The sequence below is a fragment of the Salvia miltiorrhiza genome, chromosome 4 (assembly GCF_028751815.1).
Source record: "Salvia miltiorrhiza cultivar Shanhuang (shh) chromosome 4, IMPLAD_Smil_shh, whole genome shotgun sequence".
NCBI classification, from domain to species: Eukaryota; Viridiplantae; Streptophyta; class Magnoliopsida; order Lamiales; family Lamiaceae; genus Salvia; species Salvia miltiorrhiza.
Genome location: NC_080390.1, coordinates 39710968 through 39733119, shown reverse-complemented (window position 1 = coordinate 39733119; position 22152 = coordinate 39710968). Strand labels below are relative to the sequence as shown.

General features: G+C 38.4%; 1 protein-coding gene across 1 annotated transcript; it reads left to right on the top strand.

Moving 5' to 3' along the window:
* The first annotated feature begins 11258 nt into the window (after nucleotides 1–11258).
* LOC131021617 (salicylate carboxymethyltransferase-like) lies at nucleotides 11259–13592 on the top strand. Its single transcript, XM_057950874.1, has 3 exons — nucleotides 11259–11444; nucleotides 11635–12048; nucleotides 12785–13592. Exons 1-3 carry the CDS (start codon nucleotides 11373–11375, stop codon nucleotides 13379–13381), a joined length of 1083 nt encoding a protein of 360 aa, XP_057806857.1. The 5' UTR covers nucleotides 11259–11372; the 3' UTR covers nucleotides 13382–13592.
* The last annotated feature ends 8560 nt before the right edge of the window (nucleotides 13593–22152 follow it).

The following is a 22152-nucleotide window of genomic DNA, read 5'->3' as shown; positions in this document are numbered from 1 at the left end:
TTACAATGTTACAAGCGCCAAAAGTACGATCGATGTTCTCTTTAGTGGCATGATTCAACCTCTCGCCTATAAATACCTGAAAACTCACATTGGTTACGTATATAAAAAAAAATGCTGCAAATTACTTAAATCTCAATCATTCTAGCTCTCTTTCTTTTGAAATCTATAGCAACACAAATAATTAGAAAGGAAACTCATTGAATACATAATAAATTCATATAATTTAGTTATAAACAAGTCAATTATAAATTAATTAACTATATATAACAAATAAATCTATTTAATTAATATATAATTAAATACATAAATAAATTCATAATTAAATAATTAAATAAATAAATAAGAGAAGCGTACGGTGGTGGTTTCCGGCGGGTGTCGTGAAGAATGCGGTGAAACGAGGTCGTCGAACTACAATAAAGAATATAAGTGAAAATTAAATAATTATATATATATATATATATATATATAATTAAAATTAATGAGATATATATATATATATATATATATATATATATATATATAGGGGCGCGCTCCAGTGAGACCCCATATTTTTCGTGAAACACTAGGACAATGAATAAGACTTATAATACTAATGAACAAAACGTATATCTAATGAACAAGATGTATATACTGATGAAAAATAAAATTTAAAAAATTCGTAATGAATAAGACATATATACTGATGAACAGGGTTGTATATACTGATGAACAATGCAGTATATACTGATGAATAACAAAATTTAAAATATTCTGCTCCCTCCAGGATTCGAACCCTGCGAAAAAAAATCACCCTACAGATACAATATCAGCCATAGGATTGATAAAATAAACGCATCAGATCGTGCCCTAGATCTCACTAAAATTAGGGGGTCTCATTGGAGCGGCCCCCTATATATATATATATATATATATATATATATATATATATATATCTAGAGAGAGAGAGAGAGAGAGTTACCTGCTGGGCGGCGGCGGTCGAACCAGAAGCAGCAGCAGCAGGGGAAGGGGGGGTTTCTATTTGTGTGTGGCGCAAAACTGAAAAAAGAAGGGAATACGCTGCCCTATATTTTAACAATTACCGACGGCAATTGCCGCCGTTAATTAGCGGCGGCAATATTGCCGCCGCTAATTGTATAAAATTAATTAATTATTGCGTATTTTAAAATTAACGGCGGCGATTTTGCCGTCGGTAATTGGCCGGTGATTGCGAAAGTTCGGGTCGCCTGAAATGCCGCCGCCGTGCCGCCGTTACTTACCGACGGCAACATCGCCGCCGGTAATTTTCGCCGGTAGTTACGCGTTTTTTTGTAGTGAATTCCACAAATATAATCAACTTACCGATGAACAACGAGAAGCTCATCTTACTGATGCCTAGGAAGAGAGGAATAAACAGAAGACAAAAAAGTGATGCCTGTGAAGAGAGGAAGAAAAAGAATGCAAAAAAAAAAATGATCTTAATTGTAATAGATTTGTATAGGTGTTTGATGTTTCTATTTGCAAAAATCTCGATGTACCTCGAGAATGAGGAAATTACTTTTTGTCCAGGCTCTGTCTTTATAGCTTTACTACTTATCCGATAATTACACTAACCACGTATATTGACTGAGCTAACTTGTTTTCTCTTAAAGATATCCAGCTTAGGAGGAAGTTGCATTTTCTGCAAAAAGTCTCCAGCTCCCTCTCTACCCTATTTTCCTTTAGTACAAATATTTTTTTTCTTTTTCAGCCTTTGATTATGTAATATATATAATGGTTTTGGCATCATAAAAAAAAAAGAAAAAACTTGTTTGAAAAAGTCATATTTTGGTTAGATATCAAAACCTCCTAATGATGTGGCGTGTCGATGTACCTTATAGTTTGCAACTCACCTGTTAGAGAGCGTTCTTTTTATGTTTACTGAATGCATGGAGAATCAACATATCAAGTCTACTAATAGTGTATGAAGGAAAAATCTACTGATCTACAGACCAACTGATAGATGTTTTCAGTTTAAGGTTACCTGAAGAAAGAAAATGAAGTTTGAAGACTAAAGCTAAGGACGAAGCCAATATTTTCGCATTAGTTGAAGAAGATCAGTTGATTATAGCTACCCAAGGTCTACTAAAGAAAAACAGAGTCAACTTGATATATGTTGAACTTTTATGTAGTCAACCTAAGACTCAGCCTAGTTTGAGAGGAGACTCGCAGTATATTTGTAAAAAAGCTAACATATGCATAACAGAGTACATCCTTTTTAGAGCATCAATTTATGATGTAACGTGTATCAAACGAGAAGAATTTCAAGCCAGATTGGTTCAAATTTTGAATGGTGTTCTCTCCAGTGACACTATTCAACTTTCACCTATAAATTAAATACCCAATGACTCACACTAGTTACCTATTGTTAAGCGCTGCAAACTTAAATTCTCAAGCATTCAAGCTCCCTTTATTTCGAAATCTATAGCAGCACAACTAACTAGTAAGGAAACTCAACGACTAAGGCATTTCAAGCCAGTGGAGTTCTTGAATAAAGTCCAACATGCTCAGGATGGAGGTGCGATTCTACAAAATTTTGTGATTCATTCTTCTTCAGACGCTGCTCGAGCTATGTCGGCGGTGGTTTCTAAAAGATGGGGAGATATGTTGGATGACGACGACTCTTTGGATGAGGATGAATCTCTAAATATTTTCTCATAGTTTGGGTGTTTGTTTTCGTTTACCCGTGGTTTCTCGCGGGTGTTTAAGACTGCTTTTGTTTTGACTCTTGTCTTTCTTTTTTTATTTCTAATAAAATTTCTATTTCAGCAGCAAGCTCTGATACTAGTTATCACTTGAAATCCTGTAGATGTTTCCCTCAAATTCTAGGTGTTCCTCCTAAACATATAATCAAGTAATCCGATCCTCGAATTTTGTTCTTAATTACTATAACAAATTACTCATAGTTGGAACCACTTTCAAACAACCACCTCTTACCCAACAAATATAAGTTTCTTGTTGAAAGTTGACACAAGTAAACTACAAAGTGTTTAGCAGTCTGAAAATAAATTAATGTACTAGATCTGGTCATGATCAATTAAGGTTACCAAACTGATCAGCAGCTATAGAATAAGGAATCCTAAGGTCAAGTGAATTCACTTGTGTATCAGCTTCGTGAAAGGGTTGCTCTGAGTGGCGGAGCCAGATGGAAGAAAGGTAGGGCTATTGTCCCCACCTTAATGTATTTTAGTTACTCTAAAATACACTATACTCCATCTGTCCATCGAATATTTGTCACATTTTAGATGACACGAGTTTTAATGATTGTTAGTGGAATAAGGGTGGCCTTAAATGTGAGTGGAGATGTTTGGACCCTACTACTATAAATGAAAATGATAATTTTTTTGTGGATGGACCAAAAAGGAAATTGTAGCAAACGGAAGTAGTAGTATATATAAAATTACAAAAATATTTGAATCTTGCCCCAATAAAAATTAAAAAATGTAAGGGAAAAAGTTTTGCCCCCCTTATTGTTGGGGGCATGGCTCCGCACCTAGTTTCTCTGAACCTCATTAAACACCGTGTGCATAGGTTTTTGAATTACATATTGAACATAAATATTTTTTAACAACGGGAATAACTTAATTAACCACCATATTTCGCACAACATCAGTAAATTAGGTAGCTGATATCAATTTTATAGCAAGACATTTTTACTTGGACAAAGTCGAGCTAGCTCACTCATAGTGTACTGATCTACTCATCTTAGAGCTATCACTTCAATTAGTTGAATAGTCCTGTTAGCAAGAAAATCAATGAAAAATTTATAATTTATGTATTTCTTCTTCCCCTTGCACCTGTATTTACTCATTTATGGCGCAACACATATTATCAAATCTTTTAATTTAAGATTTCATGTTATTAAATGTTGTGACAATTAATTCTAATAAAAATGATAACATTTTACGAAATTTATTCAAATTATGTAAACCTCTAAATTCCGGTGGGCAACTACACAGCGATATATTCTCTAAATTCGCGATGCTTCTTTGAGATCCGGCGCGACTTGCAGATCCGGCAGAACAAGCAGCAGCGGCGACCGGCAGCGCGGCGACTCCAGCAGCAGCGGCGACCGGCGATCCAGCAGCAGCAGCGACCTGCAGAGCGGCGACCAGCAGTCCAGCCACAGCGACGACTTGCAGCGCGGCGACCGGCAGATCCAGCAGCATCGGCGACTTGCAGAGCGGCGACCGGTGCAGAGCAGCAGCGCGGCGACCGGTGCTCCTGCAGCACCAGCGCGGCGAACCCGGCGTTGACTACGACACCACCCCGACGCTGCTCACTGCAGTCCCTCTGTGTCTGCGCGGCACCGGCTAGCCACAAGCCCGGCGACCGGCGTCCCCTGCACCAAAGTTGCTATGCGTTGCTCCCTTGTTTAGCTGCTGTCTGTTTGCTTTTCTGGCTCTTGCTGCAGGAGTTTTTTGGTACCACGTGACTTCTCCGGGAGGTCTGAATCTCCCAATAGTTTCGAACAATTTTGCCTGCAATAATTCCCCGATGAATGACTACACAAAGACTGGTGCGGGCTTGGCTGGCGGTAACGGAGCAGATTCTGCTTTTGTGGAGGAACGAGAAGTTGCTATACCCAACGCCACAGCTATCTCAAACCCTAATGATTCGGATGTGGGGGCTGATAACATGCCCAAATCCAAATCGTATGCTGATATCACGATGAACAGGCCACCGAGACGTCCCGACCTACCTGCTCATCGGTTTCACTCATTACGTCCCACCAAAGAGGGAGAGCAGTTCTCCTTAAAAGTTCCACAGCACCTATATGCGCAAGAAGTCAGTAAGGAATTCTCTCATGCTATTATTGGTCGTCTTTTCCTTCGTAAAGGAGAGAAACCTCAACCTGCATTGCTTCTCAAGGCAGAACTTCACAAAATTTGGAAATTAGAATCTGAGTGGCAACTTATTCCTCTTGGGAAAGGGTATTATACGCTGGTTTTCCGGACTCCTGAAGACAAAACTCGTGCTAAAGCCAAGCCGGTCTGGGAATTATCTTGTGGTCATGTACGTCTTCGAGAATGGTCTAAACACTTTGATCCATTTAAAGAGAATTCTTCCATGGCGAATGTATGGGTGAGGATACATTATTTGCCAATTGAGTATTGGCATCCTGAGATTCTAGCCGGGATTGGGCGGTACATTGGTCATCCTATTAAAATTGACGGAGCCTCGGCCCGTCGTGATTTTGGGCAGTTCGTGCGCCTTCTTATTGAGTTAGATATGTCCAAATCCTTCCTACTAATCTCTTAATTGATAACGATTCTTTTTCGTTCTATGTTGAATTCACGTATGAGAATTTACCTTTCTATTGCTCAAAATGTAAACTTACAGGACATCCCATCGAAAAGTGTCGGAAAATCTCCGTTAAGAAGACGGTTGTGGAAGAGGATGTTCAAGATAGAAGTCAAATGCCTTTGGTTAAAAATGGGAAACAGTGGCAACCTATCTCTCGTGATGCTAGAGACGAGAGAGAACATGAGCAGGAGACAGCCAAGGGAGATAGGCCGGTTGAGGTGGGTTCGAGAAGCGACATACAGGTTTCCCCAGCTCGCTCGGACCCGGGATGTTACTCACTTCAGAAAAATGATCACCATAAACAGTTAAGCTTGCCGGTTTCGGCGTCGAACAACAGTTTTGCCCTGTTGGCTAACGAAGGCACTGATTTGCTTGAAGAACCGGAGCAGCAGCGGCGGGTACCTCTTTCTAGGGGTAAATCTTTGGATGATTCCAATTCTGCTGAACACTACGGCCCTGATAGGTTGGCCGAGTGTCTAAAACCTTGTAAAAACTCGGTGTTTGATCAGCCAGTCATCATTTCTGCGATCAATGATGGACATATCTCGGAAGAGGTTTCGGATGAGGATGAAGAAGTGAACTATGACAGCAGTGGGAAGTACGTTTCCACAACGGATGATATTGCTGTTAATAATGCCTTGAAAGCTCAAAGACTTGAGCAGATTTTGGCGATAGCTAAAGCGCCCATGCCAGAAACAGTTGCTCCTGCTAAGCGACGAGGAAGACCATCCAAACAGGACCAAGCTGCTAGGGCAGCGGAGAACACAGCAAACAGGCCAGCGGACACAAGCATTAAAAGTAGACTTCGTAACACGGGGGATACGTCGCGTACTTTTGTGATTGATACAAGTAATAGAGACAGCGCTCTAGCCATGGAAAGCGTCGCCAAAGAGAGCTGGGCGGAAGAGGTTGAAAGAAGCGGAGCTGCCTCCGCTAACATAAATTAATTCTGATGAATATTATTGCATGGAATGTCCGTGGTTTAACGGATGAATCTAAACGTCTGCTGAAGGAGCATTGTAATTCTTTTAGCCCGGTGGTGTTGGGCATTCTTGAACCGAAACGGGCGTTTCGGAAAGTTAGACAGAGTTACTGGCATTCGTTGAATCTTGTCCCGGTGCATCAAAACTGCCGGTCTCCTCGTTGTTCGAATATTTGGGTTTTTGTTCACTCTTCTGTTGTTACTAATGTTCTGTTCTCTTCTGATCAGGTGGTTGTGGTGGACTGCCTGTGGCATAGTTATGATTTTCGTATTGCTTTTGTTCATGGTTCGAATGACCAAAATGACCGCCGTGATCTCTGGCATGATCTTCTTCGTTTCGTTTCTGGAAAAATGGTTTTCATGGGCGATTTTAATACGGTGAAAGGTGCTCATGAGCGTCTGAGTTTAGCTTCGCCACATAGAGGTTCTTGTGAGGAGTTTTGTGATTTTATTGATGACTCTGGCTTTATTGAATCCCCTACGGAAGGGCTTCGATTCACTTGGTCGGGACGTAGATTTTTACCACACCATGTGGAATCTGTTTTAGATCGTGCTTTGTTTTCGCAGGGTTTTGCTGATCTCTGGTCGTCGTTGGTTACTGCTGTCCTGCCTCGCCTCACTTCGGATCACTCTCCGTTGGTGTTGCAATGCAAATTGACAAACCCTACTGGTCGGAGGCCTTTCCGTTTTCTTAATATGTGGACCTTGCATCCGACCTTTCAGGAGCTGGTGGCGACATCTTGGAGGGAGATTGTCAGCACACGCTGCCCGATTTTATGTGTTATGTTGAAATTGAAAAGGCTTCGTAAGGAGATTGGGGTTTGGAATAAAGAGGTTTTTGGCAATGTGGATTCCTCCATTTCTTCTCTCATGAAACAGCTTGAGACTACTCAGGGGAAGATTTCTGCTTCTGGATATACGAACGATCTCTTTGATGAGGAGGTTAGTCTTCAGGCAAAGCTAAATGTATCGTTGACACATAAGAACTGTTTGCTTCAGCAAAAAAGCCGTGCGAACTGGCTTCGGGATGGAGATAGGAATACTGAGTTTTTTCACCGTTTGACCAAGTTCAAGAAACGGAATGCGCCTTTCACTCGCCTCAAGATTGATGGTAGAGAGACTTATGATGCCACTATTATTGAGAATCATATTATTGACCACTTTACGTCTCTTTTCGCTGATGATGGCCGACCTTCTGGAGATCAGTTAGAGATTGATGCGCTTTTCCAGTCGGGGGTGTCTGATGATCAGAATGCGCGGTTGGTGAGTATACCCGATGAGAGTGAAATTGCGGCGACGGTTTTTAATATGGATGCTTCAAGTGCTCCTGGCCCTGATGGTTTCTCTGGTAACTTCTTTCAAAGTTGCTGGGATGTGATTAAAGCGGATGTCATTGCGGCTGTTCAGAATTTCTTTCGCCATTCTTATTTACCTTCTGGGTGTAATTCCAGTACGATGATTTTGATTCCCAAGAAGGATTCAGTCGACACTGTTGCTGATCTTCGCCCGATTGTCCTTTCGAATTTCTTATTCAAGATTATCTCGAAGATTCTTGCCTCTCGTCTTGGCGTGGTGGCTGCGTCTCATGTTTCTGACAATCAATTTGGCTTTATTAGCGGGCGTGATATTCATGATTGCATCATGCTCAGCTCGGAAGGTTTCAACTGTATGAAACGCACGGACAGGGGACGTAATATGGCTTGTAAAGTTGACATCCGGAAAGCCTTTGATACTATTCGATGGGATTTTATCTTGCAAGTTTTGCGAGCTAATCACTATCATGAGAAATTCATTTACTGGATTTCAATTATTTTCAGCTCGGCGAGGCTCTCTATTCTCTATAATGGTCAGCTGCGGGGATATTTTGCTTGTTCTCGCGGAGTGCGTCAGGGAGATCCCCTTTCTCCGATTCTCTTTGGAATTGCGGAGGATATCTTGAGTCGGCTTTTTAGCAGCTGCGTTGATTCTGGGCATCTAGAACCTATGCGCTATAGTCGAACTTTTCAGTTCCCTACTCACTTGTTCTATGCGGATGACGTTATGATCTTTTGTAAAGCTACGGTTCGGAATGCTAGAAAAATTCATCAGATCTTTTCGTACTATGACTCTCTTTCGGGTCAGCAGTGTAGTCTGGAGAAGTCTTGCATTTACTTTGGTTCGGGAGTTCTCAATGACAGGAAAAGTGCTATTCATCGTGAGCTCAGTTTCACTACCGGGAACCTTCCTTTCAATTACTTGGGAGTTCCGATTTTCGTTGGGCGTCCGAGAGCTTCTTTCTTTCAGGCAATTCATGATAGGATTGTCCAGAAGTTTGCTCGATGGAAAGGTCGACATCTTTCTATGGCTGGGAGGCTTTGTTTAGTCAAGTCGGTTATTCAGAGTTCGATTGTTCACTCCATGATGGTTTACAAATGGCCAAAATCGTTACTGCACTCCCTTGACAGGAAATGTCGTAATTTCGTTTGGTCGGGAAATATTGATAAACGGCCCAGCTGTGCTGTTAGTTGGGGTAGAGTCTGCTCCCCCTTGAAAGAAGGCGGCCTCGGCATTAGATCTTTTACGTTAATGAACAAATCTTATTTGATGAAGCTGGCTTGGAAGTTAATTCAGGGAACTGTTTGGGCGCATTCCATTCTGAGATCGAGATATCTAAACAATTTTGGGGTTGCAAAGGATTCGGTGTCGAACTCTTCTGTTTGGATTGGGATGAAAGAAGAAGTCAATCAGTTGGTGGATGATTCTTATGTTTGTATTGACCGTGGTGAGCATACTTACTTTTGGCGGGATGATTGGCTTGGGTACAAGCTTGTGGATAAACTTAAAATTCCGATATATATGCATGATTTTCTGAGCTTCTCGGTTAGTGATTATTTTTATGATGGTGTTTGGCATTTCACGACATCCTTTGTTTCTCGTTTTCCTGATATTGTGGATGATATTCTGCGTATTCCGATGGGCGGCCAGAGGGATACGAGATATTGGAAACAGTCGGTTAAGGGTGAGGTTTCGGCCTCTTTGGCTTTTTCTAATATTTGCCATCGTTTTCCTGCTGTTAGCTGGGGCAAATGGATCTGGGAGGACTTTATTCCGATGAGGCGATCTATTCTCTGTTGGCGTGTCCTCCATGGGCGCTTGCCTACTATTGATGTTCTGATCCGGCAAGGGTTAATTGCGCCCAATGCTTGTTCTTTGTGTCTCCAAGATAGTGAGACGATTTCGCATGTGCTTTGGGAGTGCTCGTGTGTTCGCCCTATTTGGACTGATTTTTTAGGTTGGTTTGGTAAAGAGAATCTCTTGGGGTGCATGGATATTCATTCCTTCTTAGTTCTGGCTTGGAATCTCTCTTGGAGTTCCCAAATTGGTTCCTTTTGGAAGGCGGGAATTATCACTCTGATGTGGCGTATCTGGTCGGGACGCAATGCGCTTATTTTTGAGGATTTGTGCTTTGATAGACGTGCGGTTTTGGCCTTTGTCAAGGCTTACTTTATGGAGATTGATGGGGTTTTCCGGAAGTTGGGTAATATTTCTAATTATTGGGCTGACTATTCGATCACTCGTGCGATTGGGGTGAGGAGCCGTGCTGCTCCTCCCCCCTGTATGGTGGAGGTTCACTGGTGGCCTCCCATTGGTCAATGGATTAAAGTTAATACAGATGGCTCGGCGGCGGGAGCTCCTGGAGTTATTGCTGCGGGTGGGGTTTTTCGAGACAAGTGGTCTCATGTCCGAGGTTGTTTTCATTTTAAAGGCGGCAACGGCTTTGCTTTCGAGGCGGAATTGTTGGCTGTGATCTATGCTATTCACATTGCTCATACCCGAGGCTGGCGGCATCTGTGGGTTGAGGCTGACTCTATGTATGTGGTTCACCTTTTGTATTCTCGCTCGAGTGATGTTCCTTGGAGATTTAGGGCGTTTTGGCAGCATACTCTGCGCCTGCTTCGGGATTTTTCTTTGATGGTCTCGCATATTTACCGTGAGGGTAATCAACCGGCAGATATTATGGCCAATGATGATCGGCAGGAAGGCTGGTGGCCTTTTGCGATTGAGGAGATTAGGATTGCGGTTGCAAGGGATATGTCGACGCATAGTCATATCCGTATGGTTATATAAGCAGTTTCGTTGGTTCCCTTAGGCTTTGGTTGGGTTGTTTTCTTTTGTTGTTGGTCTCCTGTTTTCTTTCTTGGTTCTTCTTCTTCCGGTTTTCTTGAGCCGAGCTTCTTAGGGGTGATGGTTAGGCCGGAACTCCTGAAGTTGTCTCTTCCCGCTCCTGAACCGAATGTGAGTCTTTCACGAGTACTCTTTTTCCTTCTAAGGTCTCTTCTTCTTAGAAGGTTTTAATGAGGCTCGGTCTTTTGTTTGCTCTCTTTTGCGCTTTCTTGGATGTTTTGTACTCTTTTTCTTTTCCATTAATACAAGCCTTATTCTCATCAGCTACTTCCTAAAATATGATATAGTTGCTTTTTTATTGTGAAAAAATTCAAATTCACAATCAACATTATTTCTAGTTGTGAATTCAAGTTTTAAAACTCGAATTCAAAACTAGAAATATTATTGGTTGTGAATTGTAGCTCAAAAACTCGAATGCACAATCAAGAAATCAGTGAATAATCTTTATTAAGTTTTTTATGTGAAGGATAAAATGGTAAGTACGTAAAACTAATTTTTAGTAAAAAAAAAATTATCTTAGTGAATAGTTCTTAAATTTACTACTACTATTTAAAGTGGTTATTTTAAAATTCCACTCCAGACAAATTATGCATTATAAGGTCTGAGAAAATTTGGTCCAATCATTTTTAAGGTTTAAGAATTTGAATATGATGTCAGATATTAATTGAAGTGGGCAGGGTACTACTAGTATTTAATTAATATTGATCATCAAAATCAAAGTATAATATAGTTTATAAATATGATCAACTAGGATCATTCAAAACACATTGGGTGGGTGGGGATCTTGGCTAGCTCGACTAGAACTACCGGATCACCAACGTCTATAAATAGGCTGTTTAGCCCCTCGTCTTTCCTCACACACATACAATAAACATACACACACAAACGAATAGAGAGAGAGAGAATGGAAGTGCAAGTGCTTCACATGAACGGAGGTCTCGGAGAAACCAGTTATGCCAGCAACTCTCTAGTTCAGGTACAATATATATCTCTACTTCAGCTTCCGATTCCATATATTTTTGGATTGGTTGGAGCATGAAACATTCAGGACCACACAGCCAGCGTATAGTAAAATTCATTATTTGGAAACCAAAATATCCAACTTAATTATACCTATATTTTATGAATCGTATCATGTTTTTTATTTCAATATAATTATGCGGCAGAGAAAGGTGATTTCGATGACGAAGCCGATCACAGAAGCAGCCATAACACAAGTTTACCGCAGCTTGGACCCAACTGCATATCGCTTCTGCATAGCGGAGCTGGGCTGTTCCTCCGGGCCAAACACTTTATTCGTGGCGGCGGAGCTGGTCAAAATCGTTGATCAATTAAGCCAGATCCACGGGCGTCAGTTGCCGGAATTTGAGATATTCTTGAACGACCTCCCAGGAAACGATTTCAACTCCATTTTCCAGTCATTGCTGCCGCAGTTCCGCGCCCAACTCAACCACGAAATTGGGTCGAAATCCGCCCCTTGCTTCGTCTACGGAGTTCCTGGCTCCTTTTACGGCAGGCTCTTTGCCGCCAACAGCCTGCATTTCCTTCACTCTTCTTACAGCCTCATGTGGCTCTCCAAGGTACCTTGTGGTCCTAGCTCCACACTAATCATACGTTTGGTTTTAATTAAAAATAATCATTCAGCTCATGATAAATACCCTCCACCTCGAATTGACTCCTCCTAACAACATTTTATTTAATGTGCGAATTTTTTGTTTTCACTAATTATTGTTAATAGTTGTAAATGATTTTGTTTCAAAATTTGCAAACCGAATTAATAATACTTTTTAAGTGAATGATAGTATATATTTATTAAGTATTTTGACAAAAAAATGTATTATTCAATCAAATATTTTTAATTTATACTCCTTCCGTCTCATAACAAGTTAACTAGCTAGTTTGTTTCACCACCAAAATTTAGGTGGATATGATTAAAAAGTAAATAAAATAAAAAAGTGGCGGGTTTGTGGAAAGAATGAAATTAAAGTTGAGATGATTAAAAGATAAAAAAGGTGAAAAGTGGTGGAGTTCATTTTTTTATTTTAATAAGAGGACACTTGTTGTGAGACAACTCAAAAAAGAAAGTAGGATACTAATTATGGGACGTAGGGAGTAATATTTTTCTCAACTAGAGGGCTCAAATTTAAAAATTCGCGCAATGCCTATATTCTCTAAGCCCTGCCGTTGTTATTTATCACTCCATAATTGGATAGATTATTAAATCACCGTCGAAAACATCAACCTTATCTTATCTATTACATCTATCAAATCTTACACGACTAGAGGATTTTATGTCATAATTTACTATGTGAGCAGGTCCCTTCGGGACTGGAGATATGGAACAAAGAGGACATCTACATCGGAAGCAGAAGCCCGGTGACGGTGATCGATGCGTACTACGGCCAATTTCGACTCGATTTTTGGAGATTTTTGAGATGCCGGTCGGAGGAAGTTGTGGGAGGCGGAGGAATGGTGCTGACTATATTAGGGCGGAAGAGCGAGAACGCAGCGAGCAAGGAGGGCTGCTACATCTGGGAGCTCTTAGCTCTGTCGCTCAAGGAAATGGTGTCGGAGGGAGTGATAGAGAAGGAGAAGCTCCACCTATTCAACATCCCTCAATACACGCCGTCGCCGGCGGAAGTGCAGAGGGCTGTGGAGGAGGAAGGTTCCTTCACCATCAGCCGCCTCGAGGCCTCGGAGATCAGATGGGCGGACTGCGGCGGCGGCGGCGAGCATGGGTACAACGTAGCCAAGTGCATGAGATCGGTGGCGGAGCCGATGCTGGTGGAACACTTCGGCGACTCGATTATTGAGCGGCTGTTCGAGAAGTACCAGAAGATTCTTAGCGATCGCATGTCCAAGGAAGAGACCAAGTTTGTCAACGTCACTGTTTCAGTGATCCGGAGAGGATGATGGCAATCATTCATGGCCAACGTCTTCCATTCTGTAATCTCGTGAGTCTGTTTGTTGGTATTGTGTATGTGTACACATGGGATCCTCTATCCCACTTTTAAAATGAAGGCAACCGGTGCCTTCGTGGGGAGGTGCCATTTTGCTCATTTTTAATCGACTCTATTGTGTAGTTACATGTGTTGTTGGAATTAAAAGGATTATATTAGAGTTTTGCGTCTTGTTGTTAAAGGTTTTTAATAATGTCTCAATTTTTTTTCATTTATAGTAGATTTATCTCTTTTAATTTTAATTGGGTTATTTGCAAATTAAAGCATCACTTCTAAGGCTCAAACTCATTTGAGCTCATATGCTGCATCGAATCTGGTATGTTTTAATTTCTTTCATCTTTTCATTTTTTTTTAATTGGGTATGTTTTAATTTAATTTTATTATTATTAATTGGAGTACATTTAACCCAATTAGAGTATTTAATTTCACTTGTGTTAGTTTTAAAATAGTATTAAGATTGGTAAATCTAAAAGTGAGGTAGTATCTAATTTTTTCTGATAACTTCAATCTTTTGAGATGAAAGAAAAATATAATTCACAATATTATAGTAAATTTTATAAATTTTACTGTAATAATGGCGACAACCAATACTTTCTTCTCTACCAAAGTTCATTGTGTGGACTATGGTTGTGTTGTGCATTAGATTCGGACCGAATCGATCCGCCGAAATCGAAACCTTTGAATGGAAATCAAGAATCAATTTCGACCGAAAACTCTACCGAGACCAACGCAAAACCGACTAAATCGATGCTCGGTTTCGGTTCGATTTCAGATAAAATGAACTGAATCTGGCTGTGTGCCTTGTCACGACTATGTTGAGGGTTTTGCTTTAATTGTAGAGTTCTTTGAGCCAACCGTCTATGACTTGGGGGGGGGGGGGGGGGGGAATGGGGATGGGTCAAAGTGGGTGACGTCGATCCTCTCTTGGTTGGTCTTAATGTCGCACCAATCGATGTAGATCTCGTGACGGCCAATAAGAATAGAGGTGGATACATTCAATTTACAAAGTTAAATTAATTTATTTACAAGTGTTTAATACTATTTTTAGAATGATTAGTACTCCCTCCGTCCCACTAGAATTGGCACTTTGAGTTGGGCACGGAGATTAAAAATTAAATAAAGGATTAAGAGTGTAAAGTAGGTAGAGTTCACTTATTTTATGTGAGTAGAGAAAGTAGGGACCACATACTATTTTAGGAAAGTGTCAATTCTAGTGGGACAAACAAAAAAAACAAGTGTGCCATTTCTAGTGGGAGGGGAAGTAGTAAATTAAGAGTGTCTCTAGTCAAATCAAATCATCTATCATCAAGCTCAAATTTGACTCATTTTATTTGATATCGAGCTCATTCAATTTTAATCGTGTAAGTGCACTTTAAATAAAGTAAATATACTAAAAAGTAAATTATTTATTTAAAAAAAGTATGATTATTTATTTTTTTTTAAAGCAAATTATTTTGTTTTAAAAATGTTATTATATACTAAAATACTATAAGGAGTAATATATATATATATATAGGGTGCGGTTATAGTGAGAACCACAATTATCGTGAGAACATAAGAACCAATAAAATTACTGCATCTGCTATACAAATTAATGCATCCGCTATTAAATTTAATGCATCCGAAAAAAATAATTTTTTTGCTCCCTTCAGGATTCGAACCCAGCACCTGCATCCATCCACCAAGATGATGCATCCACCGTAGATCTTGATGATCGAATGGCTTAAAATGGTTCTCCGTTCTTATTTTATTAGTGGTTCTTATTTGAACCTCTCCCTATATATATATATATATATATATATATATATATATAATATATTTAGGTTTTCAAAAAGCTAATAATGATAAAATTGAATATGAAATAAATCATTTTATATTTAAAATTAGTCAAGTGCTTATTAAAGATAGGGATGGCAACGGGCCGGATCTGGACCGGGTCTGGCCAATACCAGATCCAGATCCGTTTTCATATACTAGATCCAGATCCAGATCCGTGGATCTAAAATTTTTGGATCCAGATCCAAGTCCGTCAGATCCGCGGGTCCAGATCCATGGATCTGCTATTTCTAAATTAAATTATAAAAATTTCACAAAATCAACAACATCTAATTTCTATCATGAAAAATATAACACAAAATACTTTTATCTAATTACTTGTAGTTTTTATTCTTTTGAATATAATTTATTTATTATTTTTAATTTAGTTAATATTATTAGTAAACTAAATATAAAATATAAAATATATATATATATAAAATAAAACGGATCCATGGGTCGGATCTGGGCCGGATCCGGATCTAAAATTTCAAGATCCAGATCCAGATCCATTTTTAAAACTGAGATCCAGATCCAGATCCAGATCCGTCGGATCCAAAAAATTGAGATCCAGATCCGTAAAAACGGATCTGGATCCACGGATCTGGACCGGGTCCAAGATCCACTGCCATCCCTAATTAAAGATTTACTGTGTATTGTTGTGGTCTTTACTCACGACAAAAAAATCGCTAAATACCGGCGGCAATAAACATAGGATTCCCGTCAGTATACGAATCACTGGCGGCAATATCGGCGGCACCCGGCGAGGTGTCGCTGGTATTTTGTTCGTCGGTGATTCGTATACCGAGGGCAAATTACAGTCGCCGGTAAATAACGGCGGCGCCGCCGCCGTTGAAAGTCGTCGTCAATCGTCGGAGTTTTGCCGATGTTTTACAGGCGGCAATGGCTGCCGATGATTAGCGGCAGCGCTACCGCGTCGGTAATGTTGATCGGACGGCGGTAGCCGCTTGCCGGACCCTATCGGAGTGTTACCGGCCGCACAGGCCGCCGATGATTCCCACTGCCAATAAAGTTTTTTTGTAATTAATTTATTTATTTTATTTATTTATACCCCATAAGTATTTCTGTATGTATACAGTATTGCATACGTTAGATGAACTTTTCAGTCGGTCACCCATCTTATTTGTGCTCTAAGTCTAGCACGCTTAACCTTGAAGTTCCTTTAGATTGGTCACCAGTACAGAACACTCGTATTATTGATATATCTAGTACCTATTAATTCATTTAAACTCTATTTCAATATATATACAATATCATACATTCATAACCTTAGAATATGTTGAGATGATATCCAAAAGATGTCGTTAATTACTGATCGATCTCGTTTCCGTCCTTATTTTTATGTCGAAAAAATATTAATTAATTATTATTATTATTATTATTATTATTATTATTATTATTATTATTATTATTATTATTATTATTATTATTATTATTATTATCAATCTAGTTTATACACAATAAGTATTTTAATTTGGTATTTGTAATATATTTTGAATTCAATTGCATACGTTGAATTCAATTTAGGTTACCTTTTTTTTTAAGTACATATATTTTTCGACTTAATTATACAATCACAATAAATAGGGGATGAAGAACGAGGTAAATGCAATGTTGTTTCAAAACATGAAATAGATAGTTTAAGAAAACATAAATGTAAAAACAAAGTGCAAGTGCAATGTTGTTAAATTACTTGAATAAAACGAAATTTCGGCAGAATAACCTCACTATCCTAACTACCAAGTTATCGACTCAACCAGTTATACAGATTTACAAATACAACACATTAAACATATTAACAAATAAAACAAATAGAATATCATAAATTAATTACTTGAATCAAACAAAATTTCGATAGCATAACCCCATTATCCTAACTACCAAGTGCTCGACTTTACCCGGCCCCCCATTGTCAAAAAAATACAATACATATTAAGCAATAAAAAAATAGAGTAATTAAATTAAAAACTATCATTTTTTGGGAGAAGATCCTTAAGAAGTAATCAATTTCTATCCCAAAGGGAGAAGATCCTTAAGAAATTGATTAAATATATCACACAATATATAATAACATATCATTTCATCCTAAACACATACTAGCATACTTAAAATTTACTTCATCATACTTAACCTTACAAAATTATCTAAAATAAATTAATTAATCTAGTAAATTCATACTTAATCATACTTTATAAACTATGAAATTAATCATACTTCATAATAGTAAATAAAATTAAAATTACTCTAACAAATTAAAATTAATCATCAAATTAATCATACTTCATAATTAATCATACTATAAATTAATTAAAATTAGTCTAATTAATATTAATTTTAATCCAACAAAATAATAGTAAATAGATAAAATGACAAGAACGAAAGCGTACGGTGGTGGTCGGCGGCGGAGCGGTGGCGATGGCAGCAGCGGGTGTGTTGTTGTTGCTGCCCTAGGCGCGATTTTGGGCTTAAATATTACCGGCGGCAAATACCGCTGCTAATAGTTGACACGCTCTTAAATTTACCAGTGGCGTTGGTCCCGCCGCTAATCACCGGCAGCTATTGCCGTCGGTATAATAATAATAATAATAATAATAATAATAATAATAATAATAATAATAATAATAATAATAATAATAATAATATATTAGCGGCGGCCGGCTTGGTTACCGGTGGTGATCACCGGTGACAAAGTTGCCGCCGGTATTTTGGCTAATATTTTTTAAAAAAAAACAGGTCCTTTGCCATCGGTGTGCCGCCGGTAATTACCGGCGGCGAAGCCACCACCGGTAAATATGGCCAGAAATCATACTTTTTTTGAAAAATCAAATGCAAAATATACCCACTTTTTTGAAAACAATAAAATCTACCCACTTAGAACATTTTTACCTTTATTTGTAATCCGAACATTGCTCGACACTGAAGCGTCGAGCACTCAAGTGTCGAGCGTCGAGCATCGAGGTGTTGAGCAATAGTTCAATTGAACTATTGCTCGACACCTCGAGCATCAACTGTTGAGCTTCGCATGTCGAGCAACTGAGAACTGTCGAGCGAGGTGGAGGCGTCGAGCGTCGAGCATTGAACTGTCGAGCAAGGCGAGCAATAACTCAAATTGAACTATTGCTCGACACCTCGAGCATCGAGTATCGAGCAACTAAGAACTGTCGAGCGAGGTGAAGGCGCCGAGCGTCGAGCATTGAACTGTCGAGCAAGGCGGAGATGTCAAGCGTAACGAGCAAGGGATTTATTTGGTATTTTCTTTTTGTCTTAAGGATATCTTAGTCCTTTCAACTCCAAAATGAGTATATTTTATATATTTATTTTATAATGGGTATATTTTTGTTTTTGTCTTTCAAATAGGGTAAAAACTATCATCAACCCTATTTTTATTATTATTTATATATTTTATAAATTCAAATGGAATTAAATAGATAACTAAGATGTATTATTATATGGATTTTTTCAATATGATTTTGGACGAATATGGATGGATAAATTTTATAGGGATTTGAATTTTGGAATCTTCGATTAATTTTAAAGTAGGAGCTATTGAAATAAAATGATATAGTAATTCTACCCATCAATAAGAAAACTGAAGCCTATTTATTCATTTGCTTCTATTTCCAATCACAAACCCACTAAAAGAAAAACACTCAAATCAGAAAGGCCCATTTGCTCTCTTTCCACAGCGATAACGTACGGAAAAGTTCCGCTTTTTTTCTTCCTTTCTCGTCCGCGTAGCAGCATGTTTATGGGACGCTTCTGCCGCCGCCTCTATGAAATGATACACAGGCCTGCCCCGGCCCAGAAGATAGGTCAGAAATGAGACCCTCTAGACCCCGACATTAGAAGAGGCCCAAACTCAATTTCGTTTGTTGTATTGAAATAAAGCAGCATCCGACTGTTAGAGTCCTAAACAAATCAAGTCGCTCGCAAATTATTTAGAGTTTGGTTTGAAACGAGTTTTTTTTTAATTCGTTTATAGAAGTTCGATAAATAAGCAAATCAAACTTAAGTTTAGTAGTATTCGACCCGTTTCATTAAGTGATTCACCTTGAAAAATACTCCTTGATACGAACTTTGTCGGACCGTTCAAAGAACACGCTAGCGGAAGACTGAAGAAAGAACTAACGAACGATAGATGATGGAAGATCCCAAAACCTCTGAATCTAACCCACGGAAATGATATAGGTGATGGAATCCCTACGTGACGTTGACGCAGCAACTCAGGGACGATGAATGACACCCGACAAGGGTTGGTTGACTCGTCGTTATGCCGATAGATGAATTCTCTTAGAAAATTCAAGAGGAATTCGAAACTCTCAAGAGAGAAATAAAACTCACAGTTTTTGATATAAATAATGTTCAATTTCGGCCAACATCTTAAAGCCCTATATATAGACAAAAACTAAACCAAGTCTAATAAGGAAACGACTTTAAATAAAACCCTAATGAGCCAAACAAGACCCTTACTCTTAAAATTCGAAAATAACCCAATAAGCTAAACTATTAGACTCTAAGATAACAAAGCTGAAAATAAAATAAATAAAGTCTTCCAACTTCGGCCCAAAAGCAAATAAATCAAAATCAAACATAAACATGGAGCGCCAACTCTCTTCAACTCTTGCTTCTTCAACGACGAACCTTGGGCTGCATTACTCCTTCCATCCACGAAAAAATTTCTTATGAGAGAGTGACACAGTCACACAGGTTATAAGAAAAAGTTGTTTAGTGTATTAAGAGTGGAGAAAATATTTTTGAGTGTCGTGGGAATGGTGAAACTGTGTTTTAATTATTATTGAAAGTGGTGAAAATGTGAAAAATAAGGGTAAATGAGATATTTATAAGTGGTGGTGTCCAAAAATAAGTAGGAAATTCTTTTGTCGACGCCTCGAAAATGAAAAATAGAAAGTTCTTTCGTGGACAGAGGTAGAATAAATTATTAGTAGATACTAAAATTGATAATGATTGTATTAAATCTCTAGTTAGTAGATACTTCATTCATTCACAAAGATTGTGTGTTTATTACTATTTTCGTCCGTCCATAAAGATTGTGTGTTTTCCTTTTTTAGAAACTTTCTTTATGTTGTAAACCTCATTCACACTTAATATTTACAATACTCATCTTTTACTTTTACGTACAATTTACTGAGTCAAATATTATCCTTTAACACTAAAATCACATATTTCAAATTTTTTTTTATTAAAATTTGTGCCCTCCACTTCACTACACACTCTTTGTGGATGGAGGAAGTACTAATTATTGATCGACGTGGCATTTAAAGGGACGAAATTACCCTTTAATCTCAACATGAACAAAGTTGAATTGATGAAAATACTCTCCTTACAATTCAAAGTTAAAATTGCTAAAACTAATCATCAGTTGTAATAGTCTATATATATGGCGAGAACCACCTTATAACACACATTTAATATTATAGTAGAAACTCTACCAAAATCAATACAAACTTAAGATTCAAAGTTCTTTCATTGCTCTTCATTACTGTTGGTATTTAAGATTTCATATCTCATTCAAATTGAAACATCATTATGTTGTCACATTACTCAAGCCAAAGATAAGATTCATAGTTTGTAAAGATCGATTCTAGGATTCTCTTTTCCGGCGAAGAACACTCTCTCTCCCTCTATCATTCAGGTTAAAGATATATCAGTGATCGACTTGACAAGTTCATCTTTTTTATTTTAAGGCTATGTTTACTTTGATTGTAAAATTTTCATTCAAAAATGATGGATAAGAAAAGATAAGAAAATATTATCCTTTTTCCCTTTTCTTTATCATATTGTAGGCAATTAAATTTAAGCCTATTAAATCCTGCCTGTGAAAATTATAAATTAAATATGAAATTATATATTTTATTTTATATTTTGGAATTAAATTAAATATAATTCTAAGATTAAATAAATATATAATCAAAATTTGATTATGTGGATTTATTCACCAATCAGAAATTGACATGTGGCAGATCTACATAAAATATTAAATATTTTATGTAGATAAATACAAATCTTGAGGAGCCATTCAAATCGCACCACCTCAATCCTAAAAGCCCAATATGAGAGCCCAAAGCCCACAACCCCATTTCATTCATCACCTATAAATAGGGGTCATTTGTGAAGTCAAAGGAGAACAAAAATCATTTTGAGAGCTCAAGTAGGGCTGGTAAATCGGTTGTGATTATCCAGTTAAAATCGTAACCGGACCGAAAAAATCGATTATCGATTAACCGAAAATTGGTTTTTACCGGTTCGGTTTGGTTATTGATTATACTATTATCCATTAACCGATTAATCGGTTTAACCGGTCGATTAATCGGTTAAACAGAATTAATCGGTTTGCACTATTAATTAATTAATTAATTAATTTATTTATTATAAAAACCTTTTGAGGCTCAAAAAATAGCCCAACCCTCATTTCTTTTATTAAAAAGAAAAGGCCTAAAGAATAGCCCAACCCTCATTTCTTCAAACACGTCTTCAAAGGCTGAAACAGATCCCTCTCTCTCGCTGTTTCTCAGTCTGCCTCACTTGAGGAGTCCGCCGCGCGGTTATGCCGGTTGAGGGCGCCGATCCTCGGCTGCTTCATCCTCACCTCACTACCTCTCTTTCAAAATCGAGTGAAATAAGAAAAGAAAAGAAGCCCCAAATAAATGCTCAGAAGTCGTCGTCGCCATCCCTAGAATTTCCTTGGTGAACAGTCGGCATCTCGTTCGTCCGTCGTCCCTCTCATCTCGTTTCAATTCGTTCATCTCTCAAGTCAGGTGAATGACAGAAACCATAATATCCCAAAATCAGAAATCACTTCCCTCATTCCGACGCCACCGCGTTCTATAAATCTAGTGACTGTCAGTCGTCGTTCTCTCTCTAAATTTA